This window comes from Sorex araneus, chromosome X, assembly GCF_027595985.1.
Source record: "Sorex araneus isolate mSorAra2 chromosome X, mSorAra2.pri, whole genome shotgun sequence".
In the NCBI taxonomy this organism is placed as follows: Eukaryota; Metazoa; Chordata; class Mammalia; order Eulipotyphla; family Soricidae; genus Sorex; species Sorex araneus.
The window spans coordinates 274,165,633-274,189,114 of NC_073313.1; the positions used below are offsets into that span (position 1 = coordinate 274,165,633).

The 23,482-nt window shown below is 37.8% G+C and overlaps 1 protein-coding gene across 1 annotated transcript; it reads left to right on the plus strand.

Moving 5' to 3' along the window:
• Nucleotides 1-3,914: 3,914 nt before the first annotated feature.
• On the plus strand, nucleotides 3,915-5,389 carry LOC105943346 (cAMP-regulated phosphoprotein 19). The gene is given in 3 exon segments (XM_012934998.2): nucleotides 3,915-4,182; nucleotides 4,185-4,299; nucleotides 5,386-5,389. Coding segments are annotated over 3 exon segments (357 nt in total). The 5' UTR covers nucleotides 3,915-3,944.
• The last annotated feature ends 18,093 nt before the right edge of the window (nucleotides 5,390-23,482 follow it).

Below are 23,482 nucleotides of genomic sequence, written 5' to 3' on the forward strand. Positions count from 1 at the left end.
TTGTTAGATTCTGCAAGTACTTTATGTATCTTTAACATTACTAATCTTTTTGTCAGAAGTGTGGCAGACAAATAGGGTTGCTTTACTTTTCCTCACTGTATAAGTCACTCTCTGATCACACACTACTAACTTTAAATATCTTTCTTTTTCATTTCTCTCAAACTTCTTACTCTGTAGTAATGAAAAACTAACACTTTGGTTAACATAGTATACAAGCTACATGGCAGAATGTAGTCAGACTTTCATTTCCTATCCTCATTCTAATATTCTTCTATGAGTATATGAATTACAACATTTTTTCTAGGCAAACTCTGTTATAGACAGTTTAAACCACAACAGACATGGCACCTAGACTGTAGCAGGGGTTTCCATTTCTTTCCAGGCCCTAACTAATTTCCCTACTCCCTGTTCAGTATAACTTATGATATCCCAGAGGTGTTTTAACCTCAACACAACATTGAAATCCCTATGACAATTTGATCTTTCTCCTATGTTCTCCAATCTAGTAAAGAGCATGTTTTTCATACCAACAACATTAACTAGCATGTACCACACAGGAGCAAGAAAAAAAAGTGTTCTATTTGCCACTTTGCCAGTAACTCTAATAAAGCATTCCTTTCACCTTCCTACAAGGTTTTATTATCCACACATCTATATATTGTTTCCTGTAGCTATTAACCTCTCCTTTATTTCCTGCTCCTGATTAAGAACTTTATACCAGCATCATGATTTCCAGAAACTCAAAGGTGAAAAAAAACGTCAAGAACTTAACAGACCATGGCATATAGAATACAAATATAAACAACTTTATGGCTTATGTTGATCATTATCCACATCAACTATGATTTTCCACACCCAGTATCCTCAATTCCCTTCTATCCTCCCATCCAACATAAATTACTCTCACCTTAACCTAGAATGTACCTGATTCCTTCTTGAACTTTGATACTTAGAAAAAGTTTGTTATTTTATAAAATTCCTTTAGTTACTGGTTCCTTTTAGTATCAGTTACACCATTCACTTTACAAAAGGTATCACTATGTTTCTGAAACTGTCAGCATTGGACAATTATGTGCGCATCAGTCTGAGGTAAAAAAAAAATGTTTAGGGTCTAGTAAGTAGCACAACGGGTAGGGTGTTTGCCTTGCATGAGGCCGACCTGGGTTCGATTCCCAGCATCCCATATGGTTCCCTGAACACTGCCAGAAGTAATTCCTGAGTGCAAAGCCAGGAGTAACCCCTGCGCATCACTGGGTGTGACTCAAAGAGCCAAAAAAAGAAATGTTTAATGTTATGAGATTAAAATATTGCATTGCTTCCAACTACAGAACAATCTTCCTGACACTTATATCCTCTGTGGTTGTAACTCAAATGTGAAAGCTTGTAACTATATCTCATGGTGAATCAATGAAATTAAAAATTAAAAAAAAATAAAAATTAAAAAAAATAAAGTTCATATGCTTATCTTCAAAAATATTACATGTCAGAGATTCCATAACATTTATCACATTTATCAACATATTGGGATTCCAAGAATATACTAAAAATAATTTAGAGACATGTAGTTCCAAGGTATAAGGGTCTTAGACATCAGAGATTCCAATATTCCAATACAGGCATTCTCTTGATATATCAGAGTCAGATATAACTTAAGAATAACATTGATGACAAAAATAGTATCACTGGGTCATATGGAAATTCTATTCCTATCTTTGGAGTGTTTGTACTCTGTGCTTGAGAGACCATTATTAGTAATATAGTAAGCCATAGCTTTTTTTTTAAAGTAAATGACTTAATTAAAAAAAGAGTGGGTACAACAACTGTTTTTAATTTTATCAAGGTTAAAAGGAAAGAAAAACTACATTGATGATGTTTATTATTTGTAAGTGTGCTTAACTATATCTCTAAGTTTCTGTCCATTTGCAAAATAAGGACTATAGGGGCCCAAGAGATAGTACAGTGTATAGGTCACTTCCCTTGCCTGCAGCTGACACTGATTCGATTCCCTGGAACCCCAATAGCTCCTGAGCCCTATAAGAGTAATCCCTGGACACTGATCCAGGAGTAAGTCCTGAGTACTACCAATTGTGCCCTCCAAAGGAACAACAGTACTATCTCAGATGATTTAATAATTAAATAAAATATAAAGTTCTAATAATTGGGATGTATTTCTTAAAACTGGACTTTGTATGAATCATCATTCAAAAATAAATGTAAATTTACAAGAAATATGAACATTAACCATTTATAGTTGTTTTAAATGTGTTCAATTTTATGTGATAATAGTTTTGTGGTTTTGTTTAAAAGCCTGATTTTTACAGATAATCATGATTAAATATCTGTAGTTAAATAATATGCTGAGAATAGTACTCAAAATAATAGAGTGGTGTAAGGCAAAAAGGCAGTGAGGGATAAAAATCACTAAATCAACCACACATCAATAACTATGGAAATGATTAATGGAATCCACAATATGTTTTCTTTATTTATAAATACTTGAATTTATTTATACTGTTAACAAAAATAAATGCCTATATAAAGTTAGCAATTTTTAAAAATTTCATGTAATAGTCTATAGTAAACTAACTTCTCAATACTTTTTTACCACAAAAAACTTTCTTATGTATCAGAATGTTATATTTACACAAAGAATTTTATTCATATAAAAACAGTTTTATGTATTTGTAAAAAGTTTTGAAAATAAGCTTCCCAGTGTAAAATCATTTTGCTAAATTCTATTCAAAATTTTCCTATATCTTATTTGCATATATCTTAGTTATGAATGATTGAATTATGCTTTACCTATAGTCAATAAGTAATTATTCAACACTAATATAAGAAGTACCTTCACAGACATGGGTAAGGCATATCTTCTACTTTCAAGAAAACATGAGTATCTAATGATGATTTATAAATCTACTTACTTTAATGGCTAGATATTTCTTATCCCTACATCCTTAGTGCTATATCCTAAAAAGATAGTGTTAACAGAGTTCTTTTAGCCAAATCAATGAATGTTATCTTTTAGTGAAAATAATGAATAATAATCTATTGATATAGAGACTTTTCTGAAAATAGGTAGATGATAATTTCAACCTATAAAATAAAAGTTAGATATGGCCTTTTAATAAATATATATAAAATATTTTAGATATTTTTAGTTTGCTTTTATATCAAAGTATTTAAGTTATAACCAACACAAAAAATATCCATACAAAAAACAAGAATTAATTGATCACTGAAAAGTGCTACTAATTTAATTATGAAAGCTTTGTAAAATCTATATTGGGATCAAATATATTTTGATAAAGCAGTTTTGCATGTTTGCTAAAAGAAAGAACAAAAATAAAGCCTAGTGAAACTCTATTATTCTACTTGTTAAATGCTGCACCTATAGAATTACAGAGTTTAATAACATGTCCCCTGACTCCAGTCTGCCTTTATTCCTCCCTAGAGGAAAATGGCATGGGATATTTCAAGTGAAAAAAAAATAAATGACCTTCAGGTTGTTAACTGGAGGCCTACAATTCAGAGTGATTCATTGAAGTTGTGAATAAGGAATGTCATCGAAACAGTGAGATGGCTTGAACCGCTTTAGAAGTTAATGGACTGAGTGCGATATACTGGCACCTCTTTCATGCATCTATAATTGGGTGCCTATTTATTTTCAATAATTTCAAGCACTGTAATTATATAACATCACCGGTGCCTGCTTAACATTCATATGGGGAGCTGTCGCGTGAATGCTAGCTGGAGAGCAATACTTTAGAATTGATGTATATGAAAAAATATATAAGAAAATATTAGGGCGGCGGCGGCGGCGGCGGCGGCGGTTCTGTGGCGAGCGCGCTCGGAGGGCGGCGGGGCGGGCGGGCCTCGGGCGGCCGCGGCCACCAGGTCGTTGTCTCGATCAGCCGCGTGTGGCCTGCGGAAGGGGCAGCAGCATGTCCGCGGAGGCCTCGGAGGCGGCGTCCGCCGAGGAGCAGAAGGAAATGGAAGATAAAGTAACTAGTCCAGAGAAAGCTGAAGAAGCAAAATTAAAAGCAAGATACCCTCATCTAGGACAAAAACCTGGAGGTTCAGATTTCTTAAGGAAACGATTACAGAAAGGGCAAAAATATTTTGATTCTGGGGATTATAACATGGCTAAGGCAAAAATGAAGAACAAGCAACTTCCTGCTGCAACCCCGACAAGGCCGAGGTCACTGGTGACCACATCCCCACCCCACAGGACCTTCCTCAGCGGAAACCGTCTCTCGTTGCTAGCAAGCTGATTAAAAGAGCTGAACTGCATGAACCGCATTCCTATTGTTTCTGTTTTGGATGTTACTTCTCTTTTTATTTCCTTTTATTCACTAAGTTATTTGAGAGTGACACTTTCATAGGTAGTGGTAGTGTGTGTGTTTCTATATAAGGGAATACACACGTGTCAGGTCAATTAGTTTAACAGTGCACTGATGGAAAAGGGTATGTTAGCAACGTGAACTAAGCTACTGGCGAGTAATTGTATATATTCCCTAGCTCCTAGTCTAGGACTGGTTCCAACAAATAACGAGCAAGTTTTACAGTTCTAATATTTTGGCTTTTTTCTTTATCTTAGTAATAACTTTATATGTTACTCTTATCTAATATAATCTGTACGGCATTGATTTCTTATGTAATTTCCTTTTGAATTTTTGTAAAGACAAGAAAGAAAAAGAACAAAAAGGAAGTTTAAGACCACAAGTTGGAAGAAAGGTCACCTATTTCAAATCTAAATAGATGGGACTCTGAGACATTTCTATCTCTGTGCTTGAACTTGAATGGCCTTAAACCTGTTTCAGCTTTAACAGTAGAATTTTACTTGGGCAGTATTTGCCCTCTGGTGTAATTTAGTCACTCCAGTGCTTCACAGCTGCCATCAAAGCTCGTATTCTTCAGTTGTGTAGGGCTAGAACACTTTTTGTTGTTGACCATGTGAATGAAGTGTGCATGTGCATCGACTGTTGAATCCACTTTGTGCCATTCTTGTAAATACAGTGGTTTTGCACAACCTCTCACAAATACCTGTATTAATTTCACATTAGAATATAGGTGATGTGCTAACCAGAAGCACAAGAGTTCCCACACTAAACTATGTCATTAAAGCTTTTGTATGTCACGAGCAGTTTATTGGCATCTCGGGCTTGTAGAATATACCAGACTCCAATCTGCTCCGTCTGCGGCAGGCAAGCTTTCCCGTTTGTTACTGATGTCTGTGAGAGTCAGTGGCCTTGTGCAAATAGGACATGTTGCTTAGGCATATCTTTTGTCTATGAAGAACATCTCATCTTAACTTTAATGAAAATTCCCATTCATGTAATTTAATGTGTAACTTTTTAAATGTAAAATCTTTTACTTCCACAGTTAGTTTTGAGACTCCAGAAGAAAGAGCTTCCATATTCTCAAAAAAAAAAAGAAAGAAATGAACAGAAACTTTACCAAGAAAGAAATACGAATGGCCAAAAGACACATGAGAAAGTGCTCTACATCACTAATCATCAGAGAGATGCAGATCAAAACAACCACGAGATACCACCTCACACCACAGAGACTAGCACACATCCAAAAGAACAAAAGCAACCGCTGTTGGAGAGGATGTGGGGAGAAAGGGACCCTTCTACACTGCTGGTGGGAATGCCGACTTGTTCAGCCCTTCTGGAAAACAATATGGACGATTCTCAAAAAATTAGATATTGAGCTCCCATTTGACACAGCAATACCACTGCTGGGAATATACCCCAGAGAGGCAAAAAAGTATAATCGAAACGACATCTGCACTTATATGTTCATCGCAGCACTGTTTACAATAGCCAGAATCTGGAAAAAAACCGAATGCCCTAGAACGGATGACTGGTTGAGGAAACTTTGGTACATCTATACAATAGAATACTATGCAGCTGTCAGAAAAAAAGGAGGTCATGAATTTTGTATTTAAGTGGATCGGCATGAAAGGTTTCATGCTGAGTGAAATGAGTCAGAAAGAGAGAGACAGACATAGGAAGACTGCACTCATCTATGGTATATAGAATAACAGAGTGGGAGACTAACACCCAAGAATTGTAGAAATAAGTACCAGGAGGTTGACTCCATGGCTTGGAGGCTGGCCTCACATTCTGGGGAAAGGGCAACTCAGAGAAGGGATCACCAACTATAATGTAGTCGAAGGCCATGCGGGGAAAGGGAGTTGCGGGCTGAATGAGGGCTAGAGACTGAGCACAGTGGCCATTCAACACCTTTATTGCAAACCACAACAGCTAATTAGAGAGAGAGAACAGAAGGGAATGCCCTGACACAGTGGCAGGGTGGGGTGCGGGGAGGTGGGATTGGGGAGGGTGGGAGGGATGCTGGGTTTACTGGTGGTGGAGAATGGGCACTGGTGAAGGGATGGGTTCCCGAACTTTGTATGGGGGAAGCATAAGCACAAAAGTGTATAAATCTGTAACTGTACCCTCACGGTGATTCACTAATTAAAAATAAATAAATTAAAAAATATATTTTTAATTTGGCGTCTGAAAAGTGATAGTAGAACAGGGAGTATGCTTGCTTTCTCTGTGACCAACCTGGGTTCCATCTGTGGTACCCCATATGATCCTATGAGCACTGACAGGAGTGCAGAAGTGATTCTTGAGCACAGAGCCAGAAGAAATCCCTGAAAACTGCTATGTATGGACAAATAAAACATTTTAATTTATATTTTAAAAAATATCAACCAATGAACAATTCTGGAGGAAAAGAGAAGAGATGGAGTTATTCATTATTTTAAATTAATAAATTTATTTATTTATAAAAAAAGAAAATATTAAAAGATCTGATTTCTTTCTTTTTCAGGCCCTTAAACTTGGCCAAGATAGGCAAAAAGACACCAGAGGGCTGCTGCTGTTATTTTGTTTGTTTGTTTGTTTGCTTGGCCTTTTGGGTCACACCCAGCGATATTCAGGGGTTATGCCTGGCTCTGCACTCAGGAATCACTTTTGGCAGTGCTCTGAGGACCATGTGGGATGCTGATATTGACCCAGATCTGCTGAGTGTAAGGCAAATAAATGCCTTAGCCACTCTACTCTTTCTCCAACCTGCTGCTGCTGGTTTTAAAATCATATAAGTTTCTTTAAACAGACTTTAAGTGGAGAGAAAAAAACACAAAGACGGTAACAGGTGATTGTTGTTGCGCTGATTTGATGGTGACATTTTCAATGGGCATTTCTTGTGCATCTGCCCTGTGCAAGACATTCTACTAAACACTAGAGATATTAAATTCAAAGTAAAACCACCCCACACATATGTTTATGCACTACATGTTGGCAAGGTACTTTTAAAATTATACTTTTAATAGTATCTGTTACATACTATTTATCTTTCAAAGTCACTGATGCAGAGATAGATTGCCTAAAAGTAAGATTTAGTATAATTTTCTCATAATTTTGGAAATCTAAAATAGCTTGAAATTATTCAGGTACAAACAAACCTTTAGTATGTAAATAATTAAGTCAGCCATTGAGCAGACTACTGAAGACAACCCACTTCGGTTAGTCCCATAGGAACATGGTCTAATTCTGTTTAGAACAGGTTTAATTTATTTCATAATCATTATATTCTAAAATGAGTAAGATATATACATTCAATCATAGGGGTAATGGTAATCATAGTGCTAATGATAGCACCGCATTCATATTTGAGAATCAAATCTGTATTGCTTCTTCAGAAATTGAATTATTGTTTACATGACTGAAACTGGCTTTTGCAATGTCATTCACATTTATGTATCATTTCCAACACATAGATAAGACCATCAGCCAAACAAATTCACATTCTCTATATAGTTTCTAATGATAGATTAAATATTCCCCAAAGACCACAAAAATTTCTCTAAAGTTTTTGTTTGTTCTCCATTATGTAAAAAATAAATATCTCTTCCCCCAATATTCCAGATCTGATCCATTTATTATGACTTAACTCTGTACTATAATTACTACTACTCTGAAACACTGTTGTGTAAAAATACACTAATATGTGCTGTTTTGGTAGTGAATATTTATAAATTTCAAACTTCAATTTATCATTTAGTACCAATTTAGGTGACATTTTATAATCCTCACAAGAGTAATAATTAAGAGAGTTTATGGGAACATAAAATTAAACTAATGATAACTGTTTTAATAATGGCTTAGAAATAATTATATGCTTTTATATGTTTTCAGTTTAAAAAAAGGAAGCTTATATGACTGAATATGAGGCAGAAATGTTATCAGAGGGTAGGCAGGAAAAAAGGATGGTGGTGGAAAGGTTAACTGAAATACATAGTCAAAGCTCTTATTTATACCTAGAAGAAATTAGATTGACTATGTATTCCAGGTCAAATCAGAACAACTAACAGTACAATTTTTCTCTGAAACTAACAAACATCAGACTGTCAGATTTTAGAGTTAATAACATTGATGACATAACGTTAACTTTGCACAGTCAAGTGGGATGGTAATTATAATAAGTTAGATGAGTTTATTATTACACTGAGTAAATCAAAGCAGAATTACAAAGTGTGATAAAAATAAGTAAACATATAATCAAACATGTACACATTGATAGTCTAATTATAAAAAAGTATGAAGTTATACATTTCCTAAGAAGTTAATAAAATAAAGGTTATGAGCAACTAATTAATCCCTAGCTCTGCCAGACTATTTGTATATACATTAAATTATTCTCAATATAATCCTAAAATCAATAGGCAAAAAATTTATTATCCTTAGAACATGAATTGTTTTGAAAAGATAAAAATAAAGGTCAAGAAATATATTTCATGGAAGAAAAAGATATAAAATTCTAGTAAAACACTCTAGTAAAACACATTAAAAATGATCATAAATGTGCCTGAAAAATAGGATAAGGGCGCTTGGCTTCCATGCACCTGTTCACCCTAGCAGCACATCTAAACACTGCCATGAGTGAACTCTGAACACTGCTGGGTGTAATGCAAATCCCCAGCTCCTCTAAACACTGCCATAAGTGAACAAAGAGCAGTGCTGGGTGTAGTTCAACACCCCCACTTAAAAAATATATATTAAGATATAGAGTTTAGCAAAGTTAAATAAATTGTCCAAGGTTGGTGAGTTACTAGACTCAGCTAAAAGTTGAGTTACTCAGACTCAAAGTTTATGTCATTCATTTAACAAAACTTTGGGGGGGGGAGATTAAAATCAAGTGATGTGAAGAGACAGTGTGGTAGGTAAGGTGCAAGTGTGGAAAGATAGTAAAACAGGTGAGGTACTTGAATTGCTTAACTTGCCAACCTGGGTTCAATTCCCCCCCACACACAACACACACACACACACACACACACACACACACACACACACCATCAGTGCTGAAATTCTCCTCTGAGAACAATTGGATGAAGAATGATTTTGTAAAGATGAACTATCTCAGTGCAGAAAGGGAAAATCTGTGATTATATGTGAATGTCATAATACTAAATGTATATAACATACTATATATTTTGTATAATTAAAATTTATATATTGGAATGTTTTCTTGAATGTACAAATGAGATAGTCCAATTCTCAAAACAGAAGACTAATACAATATAAAAATATAAAGCACCTTTGGCCACAAACAGAGGTCATTTTTTTAAGAAAGAACATGTTAGTAGTTGCTTATGTTTCTTTTAATGTTAAAATGAGGATATTTCTGTAATCATTATAATAATATCTATTTTAAATCATGCTTATTATAAAAGTATTTTAATATTTGGAGACAGAAAGTATTCTGAACTGATATGTATCAGTTAAGGTCTTTGCATCAAAACATTTACACATATGTCTGTTTGGTTCACTGCTGATCATTTTTTTAACCAAACACTGGAAAAAATTCAGTAGACAGTGCTATCAAGTCAAATTAGGAAGATGCTACTAGGTACAATAGAAGAAAGTATCTCAGCAGTCTTTAAAGACAAGTCAAATTATTGTGGTAAAATTTAATGAAGTTCAACGTAAACAGTCCTCTGAGACTCCAAAACTCAAACACATATTACATGACAATTAAGACAATAATTGCCATTTATGTGTTAAAACACATAGACAAAAGGTGACAGTAAACTCAATAGTAGTCCATATTGTGATAACAAAACACCTAACTTAATCTGAGCCTCCAGTATTAGAAATGTAGTGCACAAATTGAAGGATGACGTTTGTCATCCTATGTTGATCAACTATGCTTCGTTGATCATATTCTAAGTATTATTTTCACAAATGTGCAAAACATTAAGCACATGGATAGCAGCACCTAGAAAAGATAAAGACAAAGGAAAAAGTGAAGTATCCCTAAGGAAAATACAAAATCTGTCTTCATTTATTAGAAACACTGAAACAGCAAAACCAAGTTACTTGGTGCAGAGAGCAGACTTCTGAGCTAACCTAAAGATGAAATTTGCTTATAAATGGGTGGACATGGACTACATCTTGCTGAGTAGAATAATACTTAGAAGAAGAGAGACAAATATAGAATGATTTCACTGATTTGTGGTATGTGAAAAAAAAATAAGACTAATATCCAAGGACAGTAGAATCAAAAGACCACGTGGCTACGTGGTCAGACTTCTTTGTCAAAACCCTGAAAGAACGGTTTGAGGCTCTTCCTGTTCCTGGAGCGAGCAGATACCATTGGGCTACACTAGCACGAGACAGGGATGAATGGAGACATTACTGGCGCCTGCTCGATCAAATCGAAGATCAACAGGATGACAAGTGATACAAGTGATACAAGTGATACAAGTTTTGGGGTCACACATAGTGGTGCTCAGGGCTTATTCCTGGCTCTGCACACAGTAGGTCTGGTGGGCCCTATGGAATACTGGGGTAGTACTCATCAGCTGCAAAGCAAGCACCCAATCATTTTATTATATCTCCAGTCTCTACATTAAAAACTAATTTAACTCAAATTCAAATCATGAGTTTTTGTTTTAGTTTGGGGGCCACATCCAGTTGTGATCAGGATATATTCTTGGTTCTGAGTTCAGGGGAACATATAAGGTGCCAAGAAATCAGATGAAATCAGTTATAGTCAAGGCAAGTACCATAACCCTGTTCTATCACTCTGGTCTCCACAGCTCCCTCTTAATATTATTCTATCATTGCAGTAAGCCAATAAATCCTATCCCATTAAAATGTTGATAGCAATATGAATATATGAATTATAGACTACTAGAAATGTTGATAGATATAATTATATGGAGACTGAATTATATCAAATATTTTGCTCTATCGAGATTGAGATGAATATATATCGAAAGGTTTGTGTCCTTTATGTAAAGATGTTAAATTATATTAATCAATATTTTAAATGTTTAATCCTGAAAAAAATCCCAGGTGATAAATATGTAATTTTATGTAATTAAAAATTTTTAGTAATTATATATTACTAATTTTAATTTATAATATAGTTAGGATATTTTCTCTCTGTTCATTTTCTTTTTTTTTTTATTTTAATTTTATTTATTTTTAATTAGAGAATCACTGTGAGGGTACAGTTACAGATTTATACACTTTTGTGCTTATACTTCCCTCATACAAAGTTCGGGAACCCATCCCTTCACCAGTGCCCATTCTCCACCACCCGTAAACCCAGCGTCCCTCCCACCCTCCCCAATCCCATCTCCCCCCCACCCCACCCTGCCACTGTGGCAAGGCATTCCCTTCTGTTCTCTCTCTCTAATTAGCTGTTGTGGTTTGCAATAAAGGTGTTCAGTGGCCGCTGTGCTCAGTCTCTAGCCCTCATTCAGCCCGCAACTCCCTTCCCCCACATGGCCTTCTACTACAAGCGTAGTTGGTGATCGCTTCTCTGAGTTGACCTTTCCCCGGAACGTGAGGCCAGCCTCGAAGCCATGGAGTCAACCTCCTGGTACTTATTTCTACAGTTCTTGGGTGATAGTCTCCCACTCTGTTATTCTATATACCATAGATGAGTGCAATCTTTCTATGTCTGTCTCTCTCTTCCTGACTCATTTCACTCAGCATGAAACTTTTCATGCCCATCCACTTAACTACAAAATTCTTGACCTCCTTTTTTCTAACAGCTGCATAGTATTCCATTGTATAGATGTACCAAAGTTTCCTCAACCAGTCATCCGTTCTGGGGCATTCGGGTTTTTTCCAGATTCTGGCTATTGTAAACAGTGCTGCGATAAACATACATGTGCAGATGTTGTTTCGATTGTACTTTTTTGCCTCTCTGGGATATATTCCCAGCAGTGGTATTGCTGGGTCAAATGGGAATTCAATATCTAATTTTTTGAGAATCGTCCAAATTGTTTTCCAGAAGGGCTGAACCAGTCGGCATTCCCACCAGCAGTGAAGAAGGGTCCCTTTCTCCCCACATCCTCTCCAACAGCGGTTGCTTTTGTTCTTTTGGATGTGTGCTAGTCTCTGTGGTGTGAGGTGGTATCTCAAAGTTGTTTTGATCTGCATCTCTCTGATGATTAGTGATGCAGAGCACTTTTTCATGTGCCTTTTGGCCATTCGTATTTCTTCCTTGGTAAAGTTTCTGTTCATTTCTTCGCCCCATTTTTTGATGGGGTTGGATGTTTTCTTCTTGTAGAGTTCAACCAGTGCTTTATATACCATTGATATCAACCCCTTATCTGATGGGTATTGTGTAAATATCCTTTCCCATTCTGTGGATAGTCTTTGGATTCTGGTCACTGTATCTCTTGCGGTGCAGAAGCTTTTTAGTTTAATGTAGTCCCATTTGTTGATCTCTGTTTTTACTAGATTGCTTAGTTCCGTGCCACCTTTGAAGATACCTTTATCTTCAATATCGTGGAGGGTTTCGCCGACCTTGTCTTCAATGTACCTTATGGTTTGTGGTCTAATGTTGAGGTCTTTAATCCATTTTGATCTGACTTTTGTGCATGGTGTCAGGTCAAGGTCTAAACCCATTTTTTTGCATGTGGTTGTCCAGTTGTGCCAGCACCATTTGTTAAAGAGGCTTTCCTTGCTCCACTTCACATCTCTTGCTCCCTTATCAAAGATTAGATGGTCATACATTTGGGGTTGTGTGTAGGGATATTCCACCCTGTTCCATTGGTCTACGGCTCTGCCTTTGTTCCAGTACCATGCTGTTTTAATTGTTACTGCTTTGTAGTAAAGTTTGAGGTTGGGGATGGTGATGCCTCCCATCATCTTTTTCCCAAGAATTGTTTTAGCTATCCTTGGACGTTTGTTATTCCATATGAATTTTAGGATTTCTTGATCCATTTCTTTGAAGAGTGTCATGGGTATATTTATAGGGATCGCATTGAATCTGTATAATGCTTTAGGGAGTATTGCCATTTTGACAACATTGATTCTCCCTATCCACGAGCAGGGTATATGTTTCCATTTCCTCATGTCCTCTTTGATTTCATGGAGTAGCGTTATGTAGTTTTCTTTGTAAAGGTCTTTTACTTCCTTGGTTAAGCTGATTCCGAGGTACCTGATTTTCTGGGGCACGAATGTGAATGGGATTGCTTTTTTCATGTCCCTTTCCTCTGCCTCATTGTTTGCATATATGAAGGCCATGGATTTTTGGGTATTGATTTTGTAGCCTGCAACTTTACTGTATAAGTCTATTGTTTCTAAGAGTTTCTTAGTAGAGGTTTTAGGCTTCTCTAGATATAGTATCATGTCGTCTGCAAATAGTGAGAGTTTGATTTCTTCCCTTCCTATCTGGATGCCCTTAATCTCTTTTTCTTGTCTAATAGCTATCGCAAGTACTTCCAGTACTATATTGAAGAGGAGTGGTGAGAGTGGGCATCCTTGTCTTGTGCCTGATCTCAGAGGAAAGGCCCTTAGTTTTTCCCCGTTGAGGATAATGCTTGCCGTAGGCTTGTGATAGATGGCTTCGACTATCTTGAGGAAAGTTCCTCCAAACCCCATTTTGGCGAGGGTTTTCATCATGAAAGGATGTTGGATCTTGTCAAATGCTTTCTCTGCATCTATTGATATGATCATATGGTTTTTATCTTTACTTTTGTTGATATGCTGGATTATGTTGATTGATTTCCGAATGTTAAACCATCCTTGCATCCCTGGGATGAATCCCACTTGGTCGTGATGTATAATCTTTTTGATGAGTTGTTGGATCCTATTTGCCAGTATTTTGTTGAGGATCTTCGCATCGGTGTTCATCAGGGATATTGGTCTGTAATTTTCTTTCTTAGTGATGTCTTTGTTTGCTTTTGGTATTAGGGAGATGTGTGCTTCATAGAAACTGTTTGGGAGATTTCCTGTTTTTTCAATTTCCTGGAAAAGTTTGAGGAAAACAGGCAGCAGGTCTTCTTTAAATGTTTGGAAGAATTCGCCAGTGAAGCCATCTGGGCCTGGGCTTTTGTTTTTGGGGAGGTTTTTGATCACAGCTTCAATTTCCTTAACATTGATGGGTCTATTCAGGTATTCCAAGTCTTCTTTGTTCAGTCTTGGGAGATTGTAAGAATCGAGGAATCCATCCATTTCTTTTAGGTTCTCCTGTTTTGTGGCATATAGACTTTCGAAGTAGTCTCTAATGATCTTTTGAATCTCACTGGTTTCTGTTATGATGGCCCCCTTTTCATTTCTGATTCGATTTATTAGGGTTCTTTCTCTTTCTTTCTTTGTGAGTCTTGCTAGCGGTTTATCAATCTTGTTTATTTTCTCGAAGAACCAGCTCTTTGTTTCATTGATCTTTCGGATTGTCTTTTTGGTTTCCATGTCATTAATTTCTGCTCTAATTTTTATTATTTCTTTCCTTCGATCTGGTTTGGGTTCCCTTTTCTGGTCCTTTTCTAAGGTCTTGAGTCGTGAAGTCAAGCTGTCTATGTGGGCCCTTTCTTCCTTCCTGAGGAATGCTTGGAGAGCTATAAATTTTCCCCTGAACACGGCTTTAGCTGCGTCCCATAGGTTTTGGCAGCTCGTGTCTTCATTCTCATTTGTTTCTAAGTATTTTTTGATTTCTTCCTTGATTTCCTTCCTGACCCACTCATTGTTCAACATTGAATTGTTTAATTTCCAAGTGTTTGACTTGATTCTCCGTGTCAGTGAGTGGTTAGCTTCTATCTTCAGCGCATCGTGGTCTGAAAAGATGGTTGATACAATTTCTATTTTTCCGATTCTATTGAGGTATGTTCTGGGGCCCAGTACATGGTCTATTTTAGAAAATGTTCCGTGTGCACTGGAAAAGAATGTGTATTCTTTCTTTTGGGGGTGTAAGGCCCTGTATAGGTCTATTAGGCCTCTCTCTTCAATTTCTTCTTTCAGAGTCAGTGTTTCCTTGTTGAGTTTTGTTCTTGTCGATCTATCTAGAGGCGATAAGGCCATATTGAAGTCTCCGACTACTATTGTGCTGTTAGTGATGTCCTCTTTGAAGTCTGCTAGGAGTTGTTTTAAATATTTAGCTGGTCGCTCATTAGGTGCATATATGTTTAAGAGTGTGATTTCTTCCTGTTGAACATATCCCTTGATAAACAGAAAATGACCTTCGCTGTCCCTTTTAATCTTTTTCAACCTGAAATCTATGTTGTCGGATATTAGGATGGCCACTCCAGCTTTTTTACGGGGGTTGTTTGCTTGCAGGATTGTTTTCCATCCTTTGACTTTGAGTCTATGTTTACTCTGTTTGTTCAGGTGTGTTTCTTGCAGGCAGCAGAATGATGGGTTTAATTTCTGGATCCATTTTGCCACTCTGTGTCTCTTGATGGGTGCATTTAGGCCGTTGACGTTGAGAGAGATTATTGTGATAGGATTTTGTGTCATATTTCTGTGATATTTGTTGTTTTTATGTGGCTCCACCTTGTCTTACAGTAGCCCCTTGAGACCTTCTTTCAAGTTTGGTTTTGAGTCTATGAAGGACCTGAGCTGTTGTTTATCCGAGAAGTAGTGTATGGTTCCTTCGAGTTTGAGTGAGAGTTTAGCCGGATAAAGTATTCTTGGTGAGGCATTCATTTCGTTGAGTCTTTTCACTATGTCCCACCATTGTCTTCGGGCTCGGAGGGTTTCCTCTGACAGGTCTGCTGTAAATCTGAGGGGTGCTCCTTTGTATGTAATTTCCTTCTTTGACCTTGCTGCTTGCAGAATTGTGTCTCTATCCATAGCATCCGTCATTCTGACTATGATATGCCTTGGAGTCTTTTTATTCGGGTCTCTTTTTGCTGGTACTCTTCGGACTCCTTGTATCTGGATGCCTGCCTTCTCCAGCTCTGGGAATTTCTTAGCAATGATGTCTTTGACTGTGTTTTTTTCATTGGGGTTACTTCCCTGTGGTTCTGGTACTCCAATGATTCTTATGTTGTTTCTCTTGAAGTCATCCCCCAGGGCTCTGATTCGCTCTATAGCCATTTTGAGGTCTTTGGCCATGATTTGTTGTTGTCTATAAGCTTTCTGCAGCTCATCTTCCAGGTCGCTGATTCTTTCTTCAGCTGTAGTCATTCTACTGTTGAGGGCATCTAGTGAGATTTTTATTTCATCTACCGATTCCTTTATTTGTGAGATTTCCGTTCGAAGATTTGAAATTTCTGCTCTCATTTCTGCTCTCATTTCTTCCTGAATTTTCTTGGTAGACCGTTCCAGCGCTTGATTCATCTCCTCCCTTAGTTTATTGGATGTCTGTTCCATGGTTGCTTGGAGTAGGTCCACTCTCCTCCAGATCTCCTCTCTAAATTGTTTATCTGAGAGGTCATAGATGTGAGTAGCCCCCATTGATGTTTCTGGGATTTTTTCTTCTCCCTCTCTTGGTGGAGGGGATTTTCGCTGCTTCTTCATATTGTTACGGAAGTATAGAGCTGGAGCTCTGTAGTTATTTGTTCCTTTTTCCTTCTTGTGGAAAGGTTTTCTGATTGTGCTAAACTTCCCTTATTAACTGAGAGCTTTTATAGTGTCAGACTAAGCTAATGGCTATTTTGTGTGTTAGAGATTGCAAAAGTGAATTTTCAAAAACACACAAGTACTGATTGAGCTGAGGTAACAAAGAATAACTGCGGCCGCGTTAGCGGCTGCCGCTCTGAGAGGAGGCCACGCCCACTTTTAGACCACGCCCACTAACATACAGGACACGCCCCCAGTGTCTTCCTGCGAGGGCGGGCCACAGTTCGGGGGCCCGGGGAGGAGCCGGGGCGCAGAGGACACGGGCTGGGGCGGCTGGAAGGTCTCGGGGAGTCCAGGCGGCGGGAAGCGGGGCGCGGGAGGGCGTGGCCGAGGGTCCGGAAAGGTACCTGAGAGGGCGGGCCGCAGTTAGGGGGCCCGCGGAGGAGCCGGGGCGCAGAGGACCCGGGCTGGGGCGGCTGGAAGGTCTCGGGGAGTCCCTCTCTGTTCATTTTCTTAATTTTTACAACACAATATAAGTCTGGTTTTGTTATTTATCTTTCAAAAATGATGAATTTATGGCTTGAGGTTACTATGCAATTTATTCAAGGCCACACAGCAAGCAAACGAAGTACTTGGATTTTAATCAAGATTTGTCTGATTCCAATATTTGTGCTCTTTCTTCTGTATTATACATCAGAAAGCACTTTTTATTCTGGAAATGTCAAGGATTCTTTACCAAAATACTTAGACTAAAATTTTATTTCATCAGGTGTTCTTACAAGATGACAGAAAATGTCAAATGAATTGAAAAACTAAGTACTTTAAGCATGGAGCAAGGGCACTAGACTTTTGAGTCCTGGCACTTGTAAATTTGTCATGTGATAACAACCTAATTTTACTTAAGTATTTTTTATTTATAAATGAGACTCATTAACTTCTTCTAAAGCTATAAATTTTCCAAAGTCTGGCATGTAAGGAGTTTGGACGTTATCAATCCTTTTAATAATAAGTAAAACAACATTGATATGATTATTTTCTTTTTTCAATTTATTTATTTTTTAATTAGTGAATCACCATGAGGGTACAGTTACAGATTTATACATTTTTGTGCTCAAGTTTCCCTCATACAAAGTTCGAGAACCCATTCCTTGACCAGTGCCCATTCTCCACCACAAAAAATCCCAACATCCCTCCCACATCCCCAATCCCATATCACCCCACCCCACCCTGCCACTGTGGCAGGGTATTCCCTTTTGTTCTCTCTCTCTAATTAGGTGTTGTGGTTTGCAATAAAGGTGTTGAATGGTCACTGTGTTCACTCTCTAGTCTATATTCAGCACATATCACCCTTTCCCCCCATAGCCACCAACCACATTTAACTTGGTGTTCCCTTCTCTCTCTGAGTTGCCCTCTCCCCAGCATGTGAGGCCAGCATCAAAGCCACGGAGTCAACCTCCTGGTACTCATTTCTACTATTCTTGGGTGTTAGTCTCCTAAACTCTGTTATTCTATATTCCACATATGAGTGCAATCTTTCTATGTCTGTCTCTCTTTCTGACTCATTTCACTTAGCATGATACTTTCCATGCTGATCCACTTATATGCAAAGTTCATGACCTCATTTTTTCTAACAGCTGCATAGTATTCCATTGTATAGATGTAAAAAGTTTCTTCAACCAGTCATCTGTTCTAGGGCACTCGGGTTTTTTCCAGATTCTGGCTATTGTAAATAGTGCTGCAATGAAAATATAAGTGCAGATGTCATTTCAACTATACCTTTTTGATTCTCTGGGATATATTCCCAGCAGTGGTATTGCTGGGTCAAATGGGAGCTCAATTTCTAATTTTTTGAGAATCATCCATATTGTTTTCCAAAAGGGCTGAACAAGTCGGCATTCTCACCAGCAGTGTAGAAGGGTCCCTTTCTCCCCACATCCTCTCCAACAGTGGTTGCTTTCATTCTTTTGGATGTGTGCTATTCTCTGGTGTGAGGTGGTATCTCATGGTTGTTTTGATCTGCATCTCTCTGATGATTAGTGATGTAGAGCACTTTTTCATGTGCCTTTTGGCCATTCGTATCTCTTCCTTGGGAAAGTTTCTGTTCATTTCTTCGCCCCATTTTCTAATGAGGTTGAATGTTTTCTTCTTGTAGAGTTGAACCAGTGCTTTATATACCCTTGATATCAACCCCTTATCTGATGAGTATTGGGTAAATATCCTTTCCCATTCTGTATATTGTCTTTGTATTCTGGTCACTGTATCTTTTGCAGTGCAGAAGCTTTTTAGTTTAATGTAGTCCCATTTGTTTATCTCTGTTTCCACTTGGTTGGCCAGTTGCATGTTATATTTGAATATACCTTTACCTACAATATCGTGGAGGGTTTTGCTGACCTTGTCTTCAATGTACCTTATGGTTTATGGTCTGATGTTGGGTCTTTAATCCATTTTGATCTGACATTTGTGCATGGTGTCAATCTAAGCCCATTCTTTTGCATGTGGTTGTCCATCTGTGCCAGCACCATTTGTTAAAGAGGCTTTCCTTGCTCCACTTCACATTTCTAGCTACCATATCAAAGAATAGATCATCATACATTTTGGGTTTCTGTGTGGAGATATTCCACCCTCTTCCATTGGTCTCTGGCTCTGCCTTTGTTCCAGTACCATGCTGTTTTACTTGTTACCGCTCTGTAGTAAAGTTTGAGGTGGGGAGGGTGATGCCTCCCATAATTTTTTCCCAAGAATTGTCTTAGCTATCCGTGGGCGTTTGTTGTTCCATGTGAATTTTAGGATTGCTTGATCAGTTTCTTTGAAGACTGTCATGGGTATCCTTATAGGGATTGCATTGAATCTGTATAATGCTTTAGGGAGTATTGCCATTTTGACAATATTGATTCTCCCTATCCATGAGCATGGTATATGTTTCCATTTCCTCATGTCCTCTTTTATTTCATGGAGTAGCGTTTTATAGTTTTCTTTGTAGAAGTCTTTTACTTCCTTGGTTAAGCTGATTCCGAGGTACTTGATTTTCTGGGGCACGATTGTGAATGGGATTGCTTTTTTCATGTCCCTTTCCTCTGTCTCATTGTTTGCATATAGGAAGGCCATGGAGTTTTGGGTATTGATTTTGTAGCCTGCAACTTTACTGTATAAGTCTTTTGTTTCGAAGCATTTCTTAGTAGAGTCTTTAGGCTTCTCTAGATATAGTATCATATCATCTGCAAATAGTGAGAGTTTGATTTCTTCCTTCCCTATTTGGATGCCCTTAATCTATTTTCTTGCCTAACAACTATCACAAGTACTTCCAGTACTATATTGAAGAGAAGTGGTGAGAGTGGGCATCCTTGTCCTGTGCCTGATCTTAGAGGAAAAGCCCTTAGTTTTTCCCATAGAGAATAATGCTTGCCGTACGCTTGTGGTAGATGGCTTCGACTATCTTGAGAAAAGTTCCTCCAAATCCCATTTTGGTGAGAGTTTTCATCATGAAAGGATGTTGGATCTTGTCAAATGCTTTCTCTGCATCTATTGATATGATCATATGGTTTTTATCTTTACTTTTGTTGATATGATGGATTATGCTGATTGATTTCCGACTGTTAAACCATCCTTGCATCCCTGGGATGAATCCCACTTGGTCATAGTGTATGATCTTTTTGATGAGCTGTTGATCCTATTTGCTAATATTTTGTTGAGATCTTTACATAGGTGTTCATCAGAGATATTGTTCTATAATTTTCTTTCTTAGTGGTGTCTTTGTTTTTTTTGGTATTAGGGAGATGTGTGCTTCATAGAAACTGTTTGGGAGAGTTCCTGTTTTTTTGAATTTCCTGGAAAAGCTTGAGGAGAACTGACAAAAGGTCTTCTTTAAATGTTTGGAAGAATTTGCCAGTGAATCCGTCTGGACCGGGGCTTTTGTATTTGGGAAGATTTTTGATTACAGTTTCAATTTCCTTAATATTAATGGGTCTATTCAGGTATTCCACGTCTCTTTGTTCAGTCTTGGGAGATTGTAGGAATCAAAGAATTCATCCATTTATTTTATATTCTCTTGTTTTGTGGCATATAAACCTTCAAATTAGTCTCTGACGATCTTTTGAATCTCACTGGTTTCTGTTATGATGTCCCCATTTTCATTTCTGATTCAATTTATTAGGTTCTCTCTCTCTCTTTCTTTGTGAGTCTTGCTAACGGTTATCAATCTTATTTATTTTCTCGAAGAACAGCTTTTTGTTTCATTCATCTTTGGATTGTATTTTTGGTTTGCATGTCATTAATTTCTGCTCTAATTTTTATTATTTCTTTCCTTTGGTCTGGTTTGGGATCCTTTTTCTGGTCCATTTCTAAGGTCTTGAGCCATGAAGTCAAGCTATCTATGTGGGCCCTTTCTTCCTTCCTGAGGAATGCTTGCAGAGCTATGAATTTTCCCCTTAACATGGCTTTAGCTGCGTCCCATATGTTTTGGTAGCTCATGTCTTCATTCTCATTTGTTTCTAAGTATCTTTTGATTTCTTCCTTGATTTCCTTCCTGACCCACTCATTGTTCAACATCGAATTGTTTAATTTCTAGGTGTTTGATTTGGTTCTCCGTGTCTGTGTGTGGTTAGATTCTATCTTCAGCACATCGTGGTCTGAAAAGATGGTTGATACAATTTCTATTTTTCCGATTCTATTGTGGTATGTTGGGGCCCAGTACATGGTCTCTTTTGTAAAATGTTCCATGTGCACTGGAAAAGAATGTGTATTCTTTCTTTTGGGGGTGTAAATCCCTGTATAGGTCTATTAGGCCTCTCTCTTCAATTTCTTCTTTCAGAGTCAGTGTTTCCTTGCTGAGTTTTGTTCTTGTTGATCTATCCAGAAGTGATAAGGCGGTATTGAAGTCTCTGACTACTACTTTGCTGTTAGTGATGTCCTCTTTATAGTCTGTTAGGAGTTGTTTTAAATATTTTGTCGGTTGTTCATCAGGAACATATACGTTTAAGAGTGTGATTTCCTCCTGTTGTACATATCCCTTGATAAATAGAAAATGACCTTCACTCTCCCTTCTAATCTTTTTCAACCTAAAATCTATGTTGTCGGATACCAGGATGGCCACTCCAGCTTTTTTAAGGGAGTTGTTTGCTTGCAGGATTGTTTTCCATCCTTTGATTTTGAGTCTATGTTTACTCTGTTTGTTCAGGTGTGTTTCTTGCAGGCAGCAGAATGTTGGGTTTAATTTCTGGATCCATTTTTACCACTCTGTGTCTCTTGATAGGTACATTTAGGCTATTGACATTGAGAGAGATTATTGTGATGGGGTTTTGTGTCATCTTTCTGTGGGGTTTGTTGTTCTTATGGGGTTCCTCCTTGTCTTCCAGTAGCCCCTTTAGACCTTCTTTTAAGTTTGGGTTTGAGTCTATGAAGTTCCTGAGTTGTTGTTTATCCGAGAAATAGTGTATGGTTCCTTTGTGTTTGAGGAGAGTTTAGCCAGATAAAGTATTCTTGGTGAGGTGTTCGTTTCGTTGAGTTTTTTCACTATGTCCCACCATTGTCTTCAGGCTTGGAGTGTTTCCTCTGACAGGTCTGCTGTAAATCTGAGGGGTGCTGCTTTGTATGTGATTTCCTTCTTTGACCTTGCTGCTTGCAGAATTGTCTCTATCCACAGTATCCATCATTCTGACTATGATATGCCTTGGATTCTTTTTATTTGGGTCTCTTTTTTGCTGGTACTCTTTGGATTCCTTGGATCTGGATGCCTGCCTTCTCCAGCTCTGGGAATTTCTTAGCATGATGTCTTTGACTGTGTTTTTTTCATTGGGGTTACGTCCTTGTGCTTCTGGTACTCCAATGATTCTTATGTTTTTCCTCTTGAAGTCATCCCCAAGGACTCTGATTCTCTTTATAGCCATTTTGAGGTCTTTCACCATTAATTGTTGTTGTCTGTAAGCTTTCTGCAGCTCATCTTGAAGGTCGCTGATTCTGTCTTCGGCTATAGTCATTCTCCTGTTGAGGGCGTCTACTGAGATTTTTAATTCATCTACCGATTCCTTTATTTGTGTGACTTCCGTTCGTAGCTTTGAAATTTCTGCTCTCATTTCTTCCTGCATTTTCTTGGTAGACCATTCCAGTGCTTCATTCATATCCTCCCTTAATTTATTGGATATCTGTTTCATGGTTTCTTGGAGTACGTCGACTCTCCTCAAGGTTTCCTCTCTGAATTCTTTATCTGAGAGGTCGTAGATGTGAGTATCCCCTGTTGATGTTTCTGGAATCTTTTCTTCTCCCGCTCTTCATGGACGGGATTTTCGCTGCTTCTTCATATTGTTATGGAAGTGTAGAGTTTGAACTTTGTAGTTGTTTATTCCTATTCCTTCTTGCTGGAGAGAGGGCCGGTATTAGGGAGCCAGGCAGGAAGGCGGAGTCGCTGGACGCGGGGCAGGGCGGCTGTTGGAGGACCGAAGCCCGGGCGGCCGTGTGGGAACCAGGGACCTGGGGAGGCATGGCCGGGGAGTGGTCTGATATGATTATTTTCTAGACCCCAAATATTTTTATAGGCTGAAATATTCAAATGAAATTTCAAAAAAATTTTCAAAACATAGTTTTTTATCTTTATTAATAGGACATATTGGTAGGTAAAATTCATAGTTTAACAAGCTAACTGTAGAAGTTGTTCTTGACTTCTTGAC